General features: G+C 35.7%; 1 protein-coding gene across 24 annotated transcripts in view; it reads left to right on the top strand.

The window, feature by feature from the left end:
- NEO1 (neogenin 1) overlaps window positions 1-20,753 on the top strand; it is a 230,586-nt gene that overhangs the window by 118,335 nt on the left and 91,498 nt on the right. For all 24 annotated transcript variants that reach the window (XR_014060466.1, XR_014060467.1, XR_014060468.1 and 21 more), the window contains exons 6-7: window positions 12,479-12,633; window positions 14,162-14,282. Coding sequence is in view for 21 of the 24 variants with exons in the window: in XM_081513585.1 (XP_081369711.1) it covers window positions 12,479-12,633; window positions 14,162-14,282 (276 nt within the window). In the remaining 3 variants the exon portion in view is untranslated. The remainder of the gene's footprint in view (window positions 1-12,478; window positions 12,634-14,161; window positions 14,283-20,753) is intronic.

The following is a 20,753-nucleotide window of genomic DNA, read 5'->3' on the forward strand; positions in this document are numbered from 1 at the left end:
AGGTATTAATGTTTAAATTTTGAAGTTATTGTTTTTACCTTCTGTGTACAATGTACTTCTTCAGTGCCTGCACCAGAATTGGCTGTGCCCATTGACTGCCCTTGGTATACCAGTGGGGGAACAGTTTGGAAAAGAAGTATTCTGCTTTGTACTGAACTGCTGGAGCATGTATTGAGCAGCACATTCAGAGACTTATTAAACTACTCAGAGCTAACATGCTCATTTTCAGCTGTTGTGTGGAATTTTCAAACATACATACTTTAATTTGCATTTGGAAAAAGTATACAGAGATTTTTTTTCTGCTAGGCCAATTTGGAGAATTTTCATGAGTGGTAAGGAGTGAAAAATAAATATGCCAGTAACAGTTTGATAAATAAAAAACATGTTTAAGACCAAGTTTTTCATTTTTGGAGATGAGGAATTAGTTCAGAAGAAGCTTAATGATTATTTAATCATTTTGATTGAATTATAGTTCAGGGAACTATATTCATTCAAGGTTTTCATAATGAGATTAAAAAATTATTTCTCTAGACTGTAAATTGATACTGCAAAAATAATTTTATTGCTTTTTTACATTATAAGAATACTTGATATTTTATATTCCTTCCACAAAAGCAAAAGCAATCTGGAAAGAAGAAAAATTAAAGTCACCTCTAACCTCATCACCCACAAATATCATTGCTGTTAACCTTTTAGTTTATATATTTCAAGCTATTTCGTGAACAAATTCATGAGTTTTTTAAATGAAGTAATGCTGTTTATTCTAATTTTGTTTCTGTATGTTCACTGGGTATCGTGCTCATATCTTGGTATCCCTCCTACCTGCCCATCACACTCCTTATCTCCAAGTAGCCACAGATGTGCATTGTGTCACTGTAGGTTAGTTTGCATTTTCTAGAGTTTTATATACATGCAGTTACACAAGTGTTTTATGTGTTCTTTTTTTTGTCTTCATTCAACCTGCGTGAGATTCACAGACTATTGCATATAGTTCCTTTTTCTTGCTGAGTAGTATTCTAGTGTATAAATATACCACAGTTGTTCATTTATCTTTGATGGATGTTTTGGTTGTTTCCAGATTTTGTCTACTTAAAATAAAGCTGCTATGAACATTCTTGTAATTTATCATTTAATTTTAAGGTATATTTTATCATACAGAAAATTTTCCTTTCTATGTATCAACTATGTTGAGATTTTTCCTCTTGGAATTAGATCTTGCTTAGGCTGCAGATTTCCCCCTCTCCTCAACTGAAAATATTCTGTGTTCTTCTAATACTTTTGTAGTTTATTTTTACTTTTTAATCTTTGGTTCATGTAGAGTTTTTTAAATATGTAGTAACAAGTAGAGATCAAACTCTGTATTTTCCCAAGTCGATTGTTGCCCCAATACTATTCTTGCCCTACAGTTATTTGAAATATCATCACTGGGACTTTCCTGGCGATTTAGTGGTTAAGACTCCATGCTTCCACTACAGGGGGCACAGCTTCGATCCTTGTTCAGGGAACTAAGATCTACGTGCACTGTGGTATGGCCAAAATAAATAAATAACAAATTTTTAAAAAAGAAATATCACCCCTATATAATCTCAATTTCTAAAATTATATGGGTCTTATTTCTAGACTCCATTTTTGTCAATTTGTCTATTCCTACATCAATACTGTACTGTTTGAGTTAGTTTTGATATTTTTTAAGAATCCTCATTGTTTTTAATAAGAAATTTGGTCAGAAAATATTTGAATTGAAATATAGTTGATTTATGTTAGTTTCAGGTATATAACAAGGTGATTCAGTTATATATATATATTTTCAGATTATTTTCCATTGTAAGTTACAAGATGCTGAATATAGTCCCCTGTGCTATCCAGTAAATCCTTGTTGTTTATCTGTTCTGCATGCAGTAGTTTCTATCTGTTAATCCCAAACTTCTAATTTATCCCTCCCCCTCCCTTTCCCCTCTGGTAACTGTAAGTTTGTTTTCTATGTCTGTGAGTCTGTTTTTGTTTCATATATATAGTTTCCCACATTTTAAAAAATAGACTGGGAAATCAGCTTGTCAAATTCTCTTTAAAATTTTCTTGGAATAGTAAATGGCATTTCACTGAATTTATAGATTAACTTCAAAAAATTTTTACAAAATCAAATCCGGCCAGCCAGGTGTAGATATATCTTTCCACTTTTATTATTTTTAGCTAAATGTTTTAAATAGGTAATATATGCACAAGATAAAAAATATATATATATAATGAAATATAACTCTGTGTCCTAACCCCTTCCACAGAAGCAACCACTGCCATTAATTTCTTTTATATCCTTCTAGAGATATTCTGCTGTCCATGGAGTCACAAAGAGTTGGACACGACTGAGTGACTCAACTGACTGACTGAGAGATATTCTATGCTTAGTCAAGCAAAAATTTTATGTGCAAAAATCAAGTTAGGTGTAATCAGCGGTCAGAGATTATTGTCATTACAAGCAGATTCAGCTTTTGTGGGGCTTGGAGTGAAAATTATTTTGGAAGCCTTGTGTAAGAAAATGAATAGTTATTTACAATGAGATGATCAAACATAACAAATTATAGTTTTTTTTAAAAAAACATAAATGCTGTAAACCACACAAAATTCCAGAAAAATAACATTTCTTTTTGACTTTTACATTTATGTCATATTTATTTTGGCTACATTTTATTTGATTGTCTCCTCTTAGGACAGTGATTTTTTTTTTTAAGGTCATTTTCTGTGAGAATAGAAAGTTAAGTTGGGCTTATTTGCTCCAGTGTTTAGGATATGTGACATGAATATGACTCTGAACCTTTGTGTCTCTGTGTTGGGTCATGTTGGTATAGTGGGGAGAAGGAATATTCTGGAATCCATTCTATACTGAGACAACTTACGTTTACATGGATGTTTTGGTAAATCACATAAATACATCATCCCACTAAACCAGCCAAAGGTGTATGTAGTTCTTTTTCCTCTTGGCTTCCCTTGAGTTCAAAGGTTCCATCAACCACTCCACCATTACCCAACATGTTTATTGTTGTTGTTCAGTCACTCAGTCGTGTTTAACCCTTTGCAACCCCATGGACCAGCACGCCAGGCTTCCCCGTCCTTCAGTATCTTCTGGAGCTTGCTTAAACTCATGTCCATTGAGTCGGGATGCCATCCAGCCATCTCATCCTCTGTCATCCCCTTCTTCTTCTGCTTTCAATCTTTCCCAGCATCAGGGTCTTTTCCAAGGAGTCAGTTCTTCACATCAGGTGGCCAAAGTATTAGAGCTTCAGCATCATCATCAGTCCTTCCAATGAATATTTAGGGATGATTTCTTTTAGGATTAACTGGTTTGATCTCCTTGCTGTCCAAGGCACTCTCAAGAGTCTTCTCCAACACCACAGTTCAAAAGCATCAATTCTTCAGTGCTTAGCCTCCTTTGTGATCCAGCTCTCACATCCATATGTGACTACTGGAAAAACCATAGCTTTGACTAGACGGACCTTTGTCAGCAAAGTAATAATGTCTCTGCTTTTTAACATGCTTTCTAGGTTGGTCATAGCTTTTCTTCCAAGGAGCAAGTGTCTTTTAATTTCATGGCTGCACTCACCATCTGCAGTGATTTGGGAGCCCAAGAAAATAAAGTCTCTCACTGTTTCCACTGTTTCCCCATCTATTTACCATGAAGTGATGGGACTGGATGCCATGATCTTAGTTTTTTGAATGTTGAGTTTTAAGCCAGCTTTTTAACTCCTCTTTCACCTTCATCAAGAGGCTCTTTAGTTCCTCTTCATTTCTGCCATAAGGGTGGTGTCATCTGCATATCTCAGATTATTGGTATTTCTCCTGGCAGTCTTGATTCTAGCTTGTGCTGCATCCAGCCCAGCATTTCGCATGATGTACTCTGCATATAACTTAAATAAGCAAGGTGATAATATACAGCCATGGTACTCCTTTTCCAATTTGGAACCAGTCTGTTGTTCCATGTCCGGTTCCATGTTGCTTCTTGACCTGCATACAGGTGTCTCAGGAGGCAGGTGAGGTGGTCTGGTATTCCCATCTCTTAAGGAATTTTCCACAGTTTGTTGTGATCCATACAGTCAAAGGCTTTAACGTAGTCAAAGACGCAGAAGTAGATGTTTTTCTGGAATTCTTTTGCTTTTTTATGATCCATTGGATGTTGTCAGTTTCATCTCTGGTTCTAAATCCAGCTTGAACATCTCAAAGTTCTCGGTTCATGTACTGTTGAAGCCTGGCTTGGAGAGTTTTGAGCATTAGTTTGCTAGCATGTGAAATGCCTGCATTTCTGCAGTAGTTTAAACATTCTTTGGCATCGCCCTTCTTTGGGGCTGAAATGAAAACTGACCTTTTCCAGTCCTGTGGTGACTACTAAGTTTTCCAAATTTGCTGGCATATTGAGTGCAGCACTTACACAGCATCATCTTTTAGGATTTGAAATAGCTCAGCTGTAATTCCATAACCTCCACTGGCTTTGTTCGTAGTGATGCTTCCTAAGGCCCACTTGACTCGCACTGCAAGATGTCTGACTCTAGGTGAGTGATCACACCATCGTGGTTATCTGAGTCATGAAGATCTTTTTTGCGTAGTTCTTCTCTGTATTCTTGCCACCTCTTCCTAGTATCTTCTGCTTCTCTTAGGTCCATACCATTTCAGTGGTGTCTTAATGGTTTGTAGTTAAAATAGCTTGCTAGTTAATGGTTCTATCTTTTGCTGCTAAAAATAGCAAGCAGAGAATACCCTCATGTCTATGTAAATATGTGAGTCTGTCTGTTAAGTGTATCTCCCAAGGTGGAATGCTGGATTTTAAAGAATATAAGCAGCTTAGATTTTGCTTTACTATACTTTATCTCTATGCTTTGTATCAGTTTGTATTAATTCCAAGATATATGAGAATGTCCATTTCTTCTACTCTTATCAACCTAAGAGGTAAAAAATAGTAAAAAAATAGTATCTTGACATTTTTACTTGCTTATTTTTATACAAATGAGGTTTAACATCTTTTCATATATTTAGAAATTGTGTATTTCTTTATTGTACACTGTCCATTCATGTCCTTTTCTCATTTTTTAACAAGACTGAGAGCTTTTTACTTTATTAGAACTTTTATATATTAAAGAAATTAGACCTTTGTGTGCCCTTTCCCCCATCTTTTAATTTATGATAGTTATTAATGATGCATAGTTTTATGTAGCACAGTATGTTTACTTTTATAGTTTCTTGGTTTGTGTCATACTTAGTCCTCCTTCCAAGATTATTTTTAAAGATCTCATGTTTTCCTTCTAGTCTGTTTATGGGTCTATTTGTTTTTAACCATTAAATCTTAGATATGGGCTTTATTTTGGTATAAGGAATAAGGCCTGAACCCAGCATTATTCTTTTCTGAATAGTTACATCATTTGTAGGGTTATTTACTGAGTTAGGCATCTCTTCCTCCTGATTTAATGTGTCACTTTTATCATGAGAATTTCATATATGCCTGGGTCTTTATTTGTGGCTCCATTCATTTACACTTTGCTTTTATGTCCTTTAGTAAAATTTTACAGTTATCTTCTTAAAGGTTTTTAACTTTCCTCATTAGGTACCTACCTATTTAATGGTTTTTGTCATTATTGTGAATTATATTTTAAATTTATACATATATATTATTGTATATGAGTGACATCGAAAAGTATGTTAAGCATGTATACTGCTAGGTTAAAAATTTATATTTAGTTCTAATAGCTTTTCAGTTTACTGTTTTGGCTTTTATTTTTCCTTTTTAAATTTTATAAGAAATACAATGCCACTATTAAAGAATCAAACCATGTTAACAAAATAAATCTTTGTTGTCCCATCCTCATTTCCACCCCTTTCCTCAGAAGTATCTATCATCAATTTAGTGTATATACTTCTAAAATGTCTTTAAAAAGCATTTACAGATGTGTAAATCTCGAAATATATATTTTTTGTTAATAAATAGGACCATCCCATCCATCTGTGTTGCTCTACAAATTGCTTTTTGACAGTGCTTTTGACAGTCTTTAGATTATTACATGTTTGTATGTGTCAGACTGCTCAGTGTTTAAATGCTCAAAGCAGTGCTTATTTATTAAACTTTTAACATACAGTAAAATGTTAGAGATTTTGTAAAAATGCTGATAGTGAATCAGAGGGTTTAGGGTGGAGGACACAAATTCTGTGTTTCTAACAAGCTTCCAGATGATGCCAGTGCTGTTTTTGGCCCTACATTTTGAATAAGAAGGCTATAACATATCCTTCAGCTAGGTGTACCGTAGTTTAATTATTATCCAGTTGATTAAATCGTTGAAGTTTCCCCTTGACTACAAATAGTATAACAGTGCACACTGGAAGTTTTCCATGAAAGGATACTTGAATGTTCTAGTAGTCATTGCCATGGTGTACTTGTTTGAGGGAACAGATTTCTCCAACCTCACCCCCATATCTATATTTTTCTTTTTTTAAATTGTACTAATGAGGACCTCTAGTAGAATGTTAATTAGTCTTACTGGTAATGGTTCTTTGATGGGAACATAAAACTTGTATAGCCTGTGATAATATTTATAAAATTTTAAAATGCGAAATCACTTTGACTAGCTATTCCTGCTAAGATTCTGTTCTCCTGAAGATCTTACACATGTGCACAAAGATCTGTATACAGAGATGCATATTATCTGTAATAACAAATGCTACAAAAAAGACAGATACCATATGAGTCCACTTATATGAGGTACTTAGAGTAGTCAAATCATAGAGACGGGAATTAGAATGGTGGTTGCCAGGGACTTGTGGGAGGCCGCAGAGTGGAGTGTTACTGTTTAATAGGTATAGAGTTTTCAGTTTTACAAAATGGAGAGTTCTGGAGATGGATTGTGGTAATGGTTGCCCCAACTTATGAATGTGCTTAATACCACTGAGTTGTGCAGTTAAAAATGATTAGGATAGTAAATTTAATATTTGGCTTATTTTACCACATTTTTTTAATTTGAGGGGGAAAGTATATGGTCACAAGTCACTCTGCTTGTTTCCCAAGTTTCCCAGTTACCCTCCTATGAGATAACTACTGGACCAGTTTTCTTTGTGTCCTTCTATGCGTCACTGGTAGTTACATCTCTTCCCTTTGAATTCACATCTGTATAACACTTGGTCTTCTCTTAAAATGTCATACCTTTTTCTTAACAGTTTGTTAAACATGTCTTTATTATCTCAGTCACAGCATGCAGTGAAATGTCTTTGTAGCTTAGTAGTTGTTCATTTAAATACCTGTTTAATAATTGAGCAAACAAATGAATGTTGTGGTCCTGGAAGGCACAAGAATTGGGGAGTTCTCTGTGTACATGGAAAGGTGGTGATGTGTACAGTGTTCTCCTTTAGTGAACTCTTATACAATGTTCTCACATCTTAGCATGGTAGAGTAATCTGGGAAAACTTGTTAAGATGATGATTCTGTGGCTGTTTGGAATTCTCAAGCATGTGTGGTGAAACCCAACAACCAACATTTTTCTAAGAATCTTTGCATTTCTCTGCATGTAGTCTATGATTCTCTCTTGGAGAAACATTGTCCTGAGTCATTCATACACTCGTACAGTGCTGAAAGGAGAGAGCTCACAGATTGAGTTTAGCTATTTTGGAAGCGTGTCTAATGTATGTATAATATGAAGTGAAAATAATCAACCTTGAGGCCTCCATACCTTTTCTGTGTAAACATGGCACACAATTAACGTTCCTCATAATAATAGAAGGATCATTCAAAGAATGCCTTTACAGTCTTGTCAGGGAAGAGGAACCTATATTTAACAAAGATTTTTGTGAATTCTTCACACACAAAAAATCATGTTTATAGACGTTTGTCCAATTTAAGAGCTTTAAGAACCCCAAGACCCCAAGTTTGAGAAACATTGCACTAGGATTAAATTCTACAGTCACATAAGCCAGCTTATAAACATAAATGTGAGTGCTGAAGTTATATGATCATTATGATTTTATATTATCGTAAACATTTAAAAGCACATTTTGAAACATACGCAGAAAATTCATACCAAAGAATAGATTTATTAATTTCTATTGGAGAAGCAGTGGTATAAAACATTAAATCCTTGAGAAACTTGAGAATGCTTGAAAAATTCTTGTTCTCAACATGTAATTTTCTGATAGTGCTGACTAATGAAATTTTTAGAATTCAGATAACCATTGATGTCAACAACTATTGAACAACAGCATTGAACCTGTTATGGTTTAGGCCACTGAGGTTTCAATAGTAAATAGGACAGTGACGGCCTAGGAATGGGGAAGAAAGGGTAGGGGGTGGGATGCTGTGGATCAGGAAAAGCTTCTTTAAGGGATTGTTTTTAAAGATCTGAAGGATAAGTACCTGTTAGCTAAGTTGAGAGGTAGGGTTAAGGAAATACAATGCACCTGGACTTGGGAGGTGCAGGGAGAGGATAGAAATGTAATTTCAAGGTCGTGTGGCAACTCTGTCTTAATGTTGCTTCATAACTGGTTTCACCTGTTTCACCTGGAGATAAGGGAAACGTTTACCTTCCTTGGAACAAGAAGCTTTCTCAAGAAGTATTAAGGGTTCTAATGTATTTTTGTTTCATTCATTGAGCCAGTACTTATAGCATATTTATGATTAGACTGTCAGACAACATCCATGAAGGGATTTCAGGCTGTTAAAAATGCTTGGGTTTTATTTGTTGGGTTTTCTTTAAGGACTTACATGTAATTTTGTGAGTTATTGAAAAGAAACTTAAAAACAGCAAGTGTGCATTTAACATAAAATGGGCAAAATTGCTTTGTTTCTCTATTTAAAGTGCTTTTTTAAGAATTTCAATGCTTAAACTTTTAAAATCAAACAATAGAAACTCCAGAATTTCAGAGCTAATGTAAATGAAAACTGTTTTATCTTCTAAATAGCAGCATAATCAAGTAACCTTGAAACATTAGTGTTGGCCCTGTATTGTTTTCTGTTTGAATTGAGTGGTAATTTCCAGCATTATATAACATTTATGTGCTTCACTGAGGTTTCCAGTAAGGGAATTTTGCAAGTATAATATGTTTTAGTATTAGGTTCTACTTGTGCATTTAGCAATTAAAATTATTCTTGTAATGATGATGGCATTAGAAGGGATAGGGAACTGTCAAAGAGAATTTGAAGGTTAATTATCTCTTTGGTAACGAAATGCATAATCTTCCATTACGATGCTTATTTTCTTATGGTAATTGACTCATTTGCTCTCTGGTTATCAATTTAACTTCCCAACCACAAACATCTGCTCTTACATTGTGTTTAATTGGGGTGAATTCTAACTACAAAGAAGTTAGATCCAGAGAACTTTTTAAAAGTATTATTTTATGATTCATGAAAGGGAAAAGTAAATGATGAATGAAACATTGTTTGTGATGATTTTTTCTAATAGTCTTTGAAACTCTGCTTACTAAAAATGCATACTAAAACTATATTAATTGGATTTTCTTTTGAAGAGAATGTTGCTATTTTCAGAATTATATACTCTGCCTTAAGGGGAGTCTCAGTCTTTTAGACTTAAGGAATATGTCAATTCCTCAGAAACAAGATATCATAGGGGTTAAGACTGAAGGCTTCGAAGGTAGAAAAAATCATTTCATGTGTAATTATTTAATCCAAAGAAGAGGGATGGGTACAAATTGTATGTGACTATTTGCTTATAATTTTTTAAGTGGAAGAGTAAATCATTTTTAAAAATGTTAATGGTTACCTATAGGTGAAGAGAGGGAAAAGGGTAGAGAAAACAGGGTAGAAGCAAAACCTGTTGGAATATATCTTTTTTTTTTGGTATATTTAAAATTGCCAGAAAGGAGAAGCAAAATGAAACAAATGAGTCTAAATGTGTAACTACTTGATAGTTTTGCCACACAGAAAGTTAAAATTCCAAGTGAAAGTAACTATTTCAAATAAATGTCGCATAGTAATTGGACAATAAACACCTAGTAGAATATACACAAGGACAAAACTCCAAAAATCCTCAATTTTTTCCTCTTGGTGGAAATGTTGGTACTGTTATTCTGAGTCTACTGGGTGTAAGGTAAAGCATATAAGGAATTAGGTTGGCATCACTGAGAACAGAAATTTTTTGCATGAGAGAAAGGAAATAGAGATGTAAAATGAATAGGTTCCAGTTAAAATCTATAGTCCCAAACTTAATTGGAGATACTAAAATGAAATCATAATTTTATATTTAAAAAGTACAGATTTCCTGGCTTTCTCTGCAAATAGGGCCCAAAATCAGTGACCAAAAGATACTAAAGACCACTCAGGTCATGTCAAAAAGGACTCAGGAAATTCCAGTGGATCTAGGCTTCTTTTGGTCAAAGATGGGGTAGTATGAAAATGAAAAGAGGGTTAACTTTAGTGGATTGAAACAAACCAAATATATTTTAATCCATGAACTCTTAATAATACCTTTAAAAAGCCTTCACTGATCACATTTGTGGAGAAGGCAATGGCACCCCACTCCAGTACTCTTGCCTGGAAAATCCCATGGACGGAGGAGCCTGGTAGGCTACAGTCCATGGGGTCGCTAAGAGTCGGACACGACTGAGCGACTTCACTTTCACTTTTCCCTTTCATGCACTGGAGAAGGAAATGGCAACCCACTCCAGTATTCTTGCCTGGAGAATCCCAGGGACGGCGGAGCCTGGTGGGCTGCTGTCTTTGGGGTCGCACAGAGTCGGACACGACTGAAGTGACTCAGCAGATCACATTTGGGATGTGATATTAGAGAACCAGACCATTTTTTGAAAATTGGTAAGCACAGGAAGAGAATCAAGCATTATCCTGTTCTCTCTATAAGAGTTATACTTAAGGGTAACCAAATAATTGATGAGGAGAATCATAGAAAGGAAGATTCAGCATTGTAAAGGTGTTAAGTTGCTGCAAATTCAGCCCAATCTTTTTGTAGAATGAATGATAGAATGAGTATTACTGTTTTGCAACTCCTTTTGTGATTATCAAAGGCTTTTAACATCACGAGAGATACAGTCACACATTATGAACCCTCCTGATGGAAGGACAGGGCACTGCCTGTGAAGTGGTCTCTCACAAAGAAGAGTGGATTTGGAGCTGAGAGACCATGAATTGATAACTGGCATTATGTGAAAAGCTCTTATGAATAGATAAGAAAATTGTAAATACTCTGACTGAAAAAATAGCAGAGTACGTGTATAGATAATTCACAGAAGGATAAATACAGGTGACTAACCAATGTTTAGAGGTCAACCCTAAATATTCACTGAAAGGACTGATGCTGAACCTGAATTTTGGTCATCTGATGCAAACAGTTGGTCATCTGATGCAAGAAGTTGGCTTAAAACTCAACATTCACAAAACTAAGATCATGGCATCCAGTCCCATCACTTCATGGCCAATACATGGGGAAACAATAGAAACAGTGAGAGACTTTATTTTTTGGGCTCCAAAATCACTGCAGATGGTAACTGCAACCATGAAATTAAAAGACGCTTGCTCCTTAGCAGCAAAGCTATGACCAACCTAGACAGCATGTTAAAAAGCAGAGACATTACTTTGCCAACAAAGGTCTGTCTAGTCAAAGCTATGGTTTTTCCAGCAGTCATGTATGGATGTGAGAGTTGGACTGTATAGAAAGCTGAGTGCCAAAGAATTGATGCTTTTGAACTGTGGTGTTGGAGAAGACTCTTGAGCATCCCTTGGACTGCAAGGAGATCAAACCAGTCAATCGTAAAGGAAATTATTCCTGATATTCATTGGAAGGACATGCTGAAGCTGAAACTCCAATACTTTGGCCACCTGATGTGAAGAACTGACTCCTTGGAAAAGACCTTGATACTGGAAAGATTGAAGGCAGGAGGAGAAGGGGACGACAGAGGATGAGATGGTTGGATGGCATCACCGACTAGATGGACATGAGTTTGAGTAAGCTCCGGGAGTTGGTGATGGACAGGGAGGCCTGGCATACTGCAGTCCATGGGGTCACAAAGAGTTGGACACGACTGAGCGACTGAGCTGAACTGAACTGAATGTGACATTTGTATTTCTTTGGAGGGTGGGTTACTTATCAATCTGACTGAAAAGGAAGATAATGTCAGTCTTATCAACTCTTTTCGAATTGTAATCATGGCTCTTCCAAAATGGTTTAAATCTCAGGAAAATAGACTTTCATATTCATTTTTAAAAATAGCTTAGAACTTTCCAGTTTTTCAGTACAGTCAACTTAGTAAATATTTCTCAACAGAGAAACTCAGAATTATCATTATAATTATTCTGCCAGTTAAGTAGACCAGAATATCAGTTTTTAAAGATATGTTCCTAACATATCTTTAAAAATGTTACATTTTTCTAAAAGTGAAAGCCTCCAATAACTAAAAACTTTATGAATTCTGTGATTTTTTAATTGCTTGAAATATAAATAGCTATTTTTACTTTTATTAATATCTTAATTTCCTTTCTATTTTAAAGCCCAACCTGAATTCCTGAAGCAGCCTACTAATATATATGCTCACGAGTCTATGGATATTGTGTTTGAATGTGAAGTCACTGGAAAGCCAACTCCAACTGTGAAGTGGGTCAAGAATGGGGATATGGTTATCCCAAGTGATTACTTTAAGATTGTAGTAAGTATCTTTCAAAGAAACTTAGCTCTGAAACCTTTAAGTCTCTTTAAATGTAGTCACCAAGAGATCTGTTATCGATAGTACATGAACTGGTGTATTATGATGAAGGTAGAAAAATTCACTTAAAATATAATCTTTTCATTGACTAATGAGAAAGCTAGCCCAGAAATATTTTGGTAGCTCACATACGATGACAGAGGAAACCAGTGTTTGAACTCAGCCTGAAGTTCACATCCCCTGATCAACAGTCTAGTCCTCCTACTCAGAAATACTAGCATTTTAAAATACAGCCTGCACCACTTTCTGGGTAATGATTATCCTGTGTGTGTATTCACATGTACCAGTTGTCTTCACAGCTCTGTAGTCAAGGAGCAGAAATCTGTCCTTGTTACACTGATGCTCAGGCCCTTCAAAATAAGTATACCTAGTGTTGGGCAGTTGTTGTGAAAATAGACATATTCTTTTAAAAAATAAAGCAAAAGTAATTAATTAGCCTTAATCTATTAAGAAGACTCAGCCATTTCTGCTTTTTACTTCATAGATATATAGTAAATGCTGGTAGAGAATCCACCTGCAATGTGGGAGACCTGGGTTCAATCCCCGGGTTGGGAGAAGGGACCCGCTTCCCACTCCAGTATTCTGGCCTGGAGAATTCCATGGACTGTATAGTCCTGGGATCACAAAAAGTCGGACACAACTGAGTGACTTTCACTTTCACTTTAGTAAATATTATCCACTTATTATTATCATTATCTAATATCCTTATAATAGAATTATCTAGGTTTTTAAAAAAATGATATATCTTAAGATGCATATATGACATTCATAAACATAATCAGAAGTAACTATAGTTGTTAAAGACTTAATGTCTAATTACAAATTTCTCACATAAGTAATTCATTCTTCATAGGAATACAGTTTCTGTTTTTAAAATGCATAATCATATGTTACAAAAAAGTAATTCACAAGTATTTAACCCTAATTAAAAAGCAGTATGTTACAGTTAAATTAGCATTTTACTCTTTATCATTATTTTCATCCTATTATAAAAAATCTTAAACTTACATTGTATTATATCAATAGCGATAATGATAGTTGACATTCATATGGTACTTGATAGTTTAAGAAAAACTTTTATATAGGGGGGCTTCTAATCTGGTATAATGATAGATATTAGAAATAATTTTAAGAAAGTGCCTTGAATTCACAAATTCAGACTTTCACTATGATGACACAGTATTGTATGCCAGATATTCCACCAAGCAAAGGTATAAGTTTGCAAACATTGCAGACATGGCTTTCTATAAGGATTGAATTCTTAATTGTTGATGATAGTGTTTCCTTTTCTAGTCGGTTCAGTCGGTACCTTGTCATTAAAACAGAGTCAACAGGTTCATAGGTAAATAATATTCATTATATGAATCATATAATTGTACTTGTTTTTTTCTCTCCAGAAAGAGCGTATCTTTGAGATTTGAACTAATGTTCATCAGTTGAATCATAAAATTTTATTTTTTTTCTTCCTCAGAAGGAACATAATCTTCAAGTTTTGGGTCTGGTGAAATCAGATGAAGGGTTCTATCAATGCATTGCTGAAAATGATGTTGGAAATGCACAAGCTGGAGCCCAGCTGATAATCCTTGAACATGGTAAGAGGGGCTGAAATAGTAAGATGAGAGAGACTGTATGTGAGGAGCTCATACCTAACACAGGACCGATCACTCCAGGATACCTAGTGATTAATAACTGTTTATAAAGGCTAATATATAGCATAACTAAGAAAAAAAAGCCGTCTAAATTATCTCTGTTGTTTTAAGTGACTGAGAAACACAGTTTTGGATAATGTTGCAAAGAAATTGGTATTAAGAAAAACTGAACATTTATAGTCTTACACAAATACATGGATACTCTTCAGATTTAATCTTACTTAATCTTACAAATATATTTCTAATCTATTAAAATAGAAAAACTTTAATGTTTATTTTGCAGTGAATTTTTCTTTAATTTTTCCAAAGTAAAAATTAACTTGCCTTTTCTGATTTTCATACATCCAAAAAATACTTATAAATTCAGACAACATTGAGAAGTAAAAAAGGGAAGAAAAAACTCATTTTGTATCAGTCAGGGTCAGTTCTAGAGAAACCACAAAGTAATTTCACTTAAAACCAAATTAAAAAATTGAATATTGTTTGGTAAAAATTGATTAACTATAACAGGGGATTGAAGTACCAAGGAATTGGCTAGTAAGAAGTAAAAAGAATTCTAGTGAATATAAAAGAATGGCAGACATAATGAGCAGCCACAACCCATAGATCTGAGAATGTTCAAGAAGAGGCCCCTCTACAGACTGATCCAGACCATGTTGGAAAGGATGTGGCCATGGTTTAATGGGTGATGGAGAAGTCGCCATGCTGCCATCCCATAGAAGCTTGCTAAAAACCTGCTGTCTAGTGTGCTGAGGAAAAGTTGTTCACAAGGAGATGTCTCAGTGAAGGTATTCTGCTTAAAAAAAAAAGAATACACCAGCAGAGTTGGGGTACTGAAGGAAGCTACTTACCAGCACTCTGTACTGATAAGGTTTTAACACATGTCAGCTAGCAAAAGGAAAAATATATAAAGGGCCCAGCTTCATTTTTGCAGAGCAGGCAATAAAGTATGAATGTGGAGCTTAAATAATAAATTGATTACAGGTGCATGCTTTAATCCCTGCCATCTAGGAGTACTGGGTATAAGCATGCATAGATGTGTATATGGTTTTATAACCTGTTTTCTTGCAACAGCATGCTGTGGACATGTTTCCATATCGTTGAATATAGATCTGCATAAACATTTTTCATTGTTGAATAGTATATATGCACTTTGTTTTATATAAACGATTCCCTATTAGTTAATATTTAAATGGTTTCCTGTTTTTTACTATGATGAATGAGGCTATGCTGAACTTCCTTATATGATTATTTTCTCATACTAAATTATTAGAAGTTGAATTGTTGGATGACACTTTTATGTGAAATTGATAAGGATAACTGTGGGGTATACTGTTTTAGCAGGGAAGGTATTTTTCATTTTGTGCATTTCTCAAGAATGCATAAGGAAGAGCTGATTTAGACATCTGATTTGATGTCTGAGTCAAATTTAAGTTCAGGTTCCATTGTGGTCAGGGAAGCTGATTGGCAAAGATGGCATCTACTCTGGCTTTTCACTAAAATAGCATATAGGATTTTTATATACTGTTTTGAGATGGGGATGACAGAGGATGAGATGATTGGATTGCATCACCAACTCGATAGACATGAGTCCATGGGGTCGCAAAGAGTCAGACATGACTGAGCAGCTGAACTGAACTGACATGTGTTTTATCCTTTTTGAAACAACCTTTCAAAAACAGACGTTTTGTGAGCTAGTGAAAATTTTTAGTGACCTTGTCAGGTATGTGTTGAGGATGCATGGATTCCAAGAAGGAGAGTACATGTCTTGTTATTATTTTTGCTATTTTAATTTGCAAGATAAATATTTCTGTGGAAAACTAAAAGAGATTATAACAATTTATAAGATCTTATCTCTGCCTTGCTGAAGTTTTTGATGTTGTAAGGGATGTGAGAGATGTGCGTGACTTTAATACATAGTCCATAATAAGTGTTATTTTTCTAATTCAAATAAGGCAGCATACAGTTTAGAAGAGAAGAATTCTGTGTGAACAGGGAAGTTTTTCATGCAAAGTGTTCCCTTTGTAATAGACTTCAAATGATAGGATTTCCAGATGTTAAAAGAGGACCTGACTCAGTATAGACACAGAATAGTTAGAGTGTCTCTTCCTGTAGAAAGGCGGCCTGTTAGGGCAGAACAAGATCAGATTAATCATGGCCTTAGTTATAAACAGTCAAAATAATTCTGTAGTAAGGGAGTCTAATGACAAAGTCAGATTTAATTAGAAGACAGTGGCTGAAGAAATATTGTTACAAGACCGTGAGGAAATAATAAGTACTTGTACTAGAGAAATAGAAAGAATCCTAATAAAAAGATGGTAGTATCTAATTCAGACTTTATCAACTGATTGGATATAAAACATTATTATAGAGGAATCAGATATACTTCTAAGGTTTTATTTGGGTGACTGAAAAAATGATGATGCCTTTACAAAAATAGAAGAAGAAATTTAATCAAAGCAGAAGGAAGCTTCTACTCAAGCTGTAAAGAATGTACTTAGAACATAACACCCTCACCTATGGTCCAAAGCTGGATCATTTACAAAACCATAATTTCTGTGAGCCCATCAGAGAGCTGAGCTTGCGAAACAACCAAGTAACCTAAATTGCAAAGAATTAGACAACCCTTCTCTCCCAAAGAATGGGTCATGAATTGTTTCACCTTTGGTAGAACACAAGAGAAAGAGATGGCTGCCATAGAAATGAATAAGAAGAAATTAACTAAAATTTTAACAGAAGTTTGAAGACTAAGTATGGACTAGTTTGGAATCACTGGGGGCCTCAGATAAAAGGGGAGTTCACACTTGCTTGCAAATATATTTCCCTGGGGCTTCAGAGGATGTTCAGTGTTGAGATTGGGGAGAAGGTAGAGACTTGAAAAAAGTCATTTTGGTGGAGTAAAGGTGAAGGAGGTGATCTGTGGATGCTGGGAGACAGGTACAAAGCCCCTCCCATTTACTGACTCCCTTAAGCCTCCAACCAGTAGGGGAGGGGTGGAAAAACTTATTTCATAAATTATTGGAGGGACATTAGAAGCAAAGCTACTCTGCTTCTTGGGGGAGGACCCTCTAGTCCCTAGGACACAGGCAAAGACCCACTGCTGCTGAAAGCGTAGAAGAGAAAACCCTTTACCTCTGAAAGAAGTGCATAAAACTGCTTTGGACCCTATGATCCTGCACCAATAGCTAGAAGAGGTCTTTACTACTGGAGGAAGAATAGGGAACTACCACTAAAGACCAACACAAATACAAAGCAGATTCTGGCTGCCATAGAAAGAAGAGACACTAGGCCTACTACTGAGGCTGTATTGTGTGTTCAGTTGCTGAGTTGTCTCTGACTCTCTGTGACCCCATGGACTGTCGCCACCAGGCTCCTCTGTCCGTGGGATTCTCCAGGCAAGAACACTGGAGTGGGTTGCCATGCCCTCTTCCAGGGGACCTTCCCAACCCAGGGATCGAACCCACGTCTTCTGCTTGGCAGGTGGATTCTTCACCATTTTGCCACCTGGGAAGCACTCATATTATACTTGATCTTAGCCAAAATTGTGTTAGGACAACTGAAAATCCCACCTTCCCCAACCATGACCTTATCACCAAGTAACAAATATATTTAATTGTCAGGAGCTCATTCTTATTTCTGCCTTAAACCACCACTATTTTCTGTGGACTTACACCTCTATGTCTTATTTTATCTACTTAAAGATAGGATTTATCCCCCTACTGGTTTTTCCTTCTTACCAATTCCAGTTACTTAAGTTATTTCTAATAGAACCTGCATCTATCCTGCTGATTTTTGAAACACTTCTCTTTAATCTCAAGCTGATGTATATCATTTAAAAAATATGATAGTCTAAAAGAATCTGGGAAAGGGAGCTTATATAGAAAAAATAACACTTCACAATTTTTGAATATATGAAAAAGTGCAATATAAAAGTGTAGGTTGAAAGAATCATACATTATATGGAATAAACAATTTGTTAGTGATTTGGAAAGAATTAAACTATACATTTACCTTATATCAATGAAATAGAGTTAAAATTTAAATTAAATCCATAAAAATGTTGAAAGATGATAGAAGAGTCTGACCATTTGCAGTACACCAGGATTTGTTAATTCATTCAGTTAATAAGCATTTAGATTAATTCCAATCTATCATAATTTAACTTATAAAATAAATGAAAGAATACAGATGAAAAATTTGGTGTCTCAGAATATAAAAATTTAAATGTTTTATATATAAAGTATGAGAAATACTTTAACTAAAGAGGACAAGCTAGGGCCTTCCCTGGTGGTCTAGTGGTTAAGACTTTGCACTCCCAGGGCAGGGGGTGCAGGTTCGATCCCTGGTCAGGGAGCTAGATCCCATATGCCGAAACTAAGAGTATGCATGCCTCAACTAGAGATCATGCATCTAGTGCAGCCAAATAAATAAATATTTAAAAAAAAAAAGAGGACAAGCTAGGGAAGAATATAAGAATTACAGAAATTTGGTTGGATGGTATCACTGACTCAATGGACATGAGTTTGGGTAAACTCCAGAAGTTGGTGATGGACAGGGAGGCCTTGTGTGCAGCAGTTCATGCGGTCGCAGGTGAAGAGGAACTAAAAAGCTTCTTGATGAAAGTGAAAGAGAGTGAAAAAGTTGGCTTAAAGCTCAACATTCAGAAAACTAAGAACATGGCATCTGGTCCCATCACTTCATGGCAAATAGATGGGGAAACAGTAGAAACAGTGTCAGACTTTATTTTTTTGGGCTCCAGAATCACTGCAGATGGTGATTGCAGCCATGAAATTAAAAAACGCTTACTCCTTGGAAGGAAAGTTATGACCAACCTAGATAGCATATTAAAAAGCAGAGACATTACTTTGTCAACAAAGATCCATCTAGTCAAGGCTATGGTTTTTCCAGTAGTCACGTATGGATGTGAGAGTTGGACTATAAAGAAAGCTGAGTGCCAAAGAATTGATGCTTTTGAACTGTGGTGTTGGAGAAGACTCTTGAGAGTCCCTTGGACTGCAAGGAGATCAGTCCATCCTAAAGGAAATCAGTCCTGGGTGTTCATTGGAAGGACTGATGTTGAAGCTGAAACGCCAATATTTTGGCCACCTCATGCGAAGAGTTGACTCATTGGAAAAAACCTTGATGCTGGGAAGGATTGGGGGCAGGAGGAGAAGGGGACGACGGAGGATGAGATGGCTGGATGGCATCACCAACTCGATGGACATGAATTTGGGTAAACTCTGGGAGTTGGTGATGGACGGGGAACCCTGGTGTGCTGTGGTTCATAGGGTCGCAAAGAGTCGGACATGACTGAGAGACTGAACTGAACTGAACAACCTTATGATGGAAAAGTTATTTGGCCATGAAAAACCATGTCTTTGAACTGTCTTTACTGATACCAGGAAAATCTTGGTCAAATGGTAAAGTACAAAATAATATATATCAAATAATCCAGATTTAGTTGAAAAGATTAATATGTTACACATTTAGACATTCCCACACCAAAATGTTAACAGTGGTTATCTTCAGGTAGTGATATTTTCTCAGTTTTCTAAAATAGCTCTATATTATTTTTATAATTAGTAAGGTGTTTTGTTGTTTTTTTTTTACGGGATAGCAAAGCCATTTTTCAATCAGTGCTGCAGTTTAGAAAAGATACCAAATACATAATTTTGAGAACTTTACCAAAAACATCATGGATAGCGGTTAAGAGTGGCAAATAACACCCTTCACAAGAGAGCTGGGCTGTGTGGCAGGAAGTAAACAGAGCAAATTCTGATAAACCTCATTGATACCCTTTGATTTTGTGGAACAAGGACCAGAGACTCAAGCAGCCTGCGGGAGAAGGGTAGAGTCTGACCCACTTGGAACTTTTCCCTTTGTGTTCATAGCACTGTGAAGCTCCATGAGCATATATAGCATTTCCCAAATCTATCTGGCCATGGAGTTTTTTTGTTTGTTTTTTTTTAAGTAGACCCATTAATATCTTCAGTCAGTTCAGTTCAGTCACTTAGTCGTGTCTGACTCTGCGACCCCATGAACCGCAGCATGCCAGGCAAGGTGCAATTTGAGAATCATTGATGTAGAGCTATTCAAAGGAGGATGGACAAGATTAAAGTTGGCACATAGTGGCCCACAGGCCATATCCAGCCAGCCTCCTGGTTTTGTGTGTAAAGTTTTATTGGACACAGCCACAGATATTTGTTCACAGATTTTCTCTGTCCAGTCTGTAAAAAATTTTGACTCTATAGTGGCAGAAGTGAGTATTTTAGACTGAGACCATATGTCCCACAAAGCCTAAAACATTAACTCTCTGGCCCTTTAAAAAAAAAAGTAATTAGCCCCCAACTAAAATAAATAAATTTATAAAAAAAAAAAAAAATTTGCCAGGCACTCTACTCTGATTTGTATCTT

Source organism: Giraffa tippelskirchi, chromosome 7 (genome assembly GCF_054371585.1).
Source record: "Giraffa tippelskirchi isolate mGirTip1 chromosome 7, T2T-mGirTip1v1.2.pri, whole genome shotgun sequence".
In the NCBI taxonomy this organism is placed as follows: domain Eukaryota; kingdom Metazoa; phylum Chordata; class Mammalia; order Artiodactyla; family Giraffidae; genus Giraffa; species Giraffa tippelskirchi.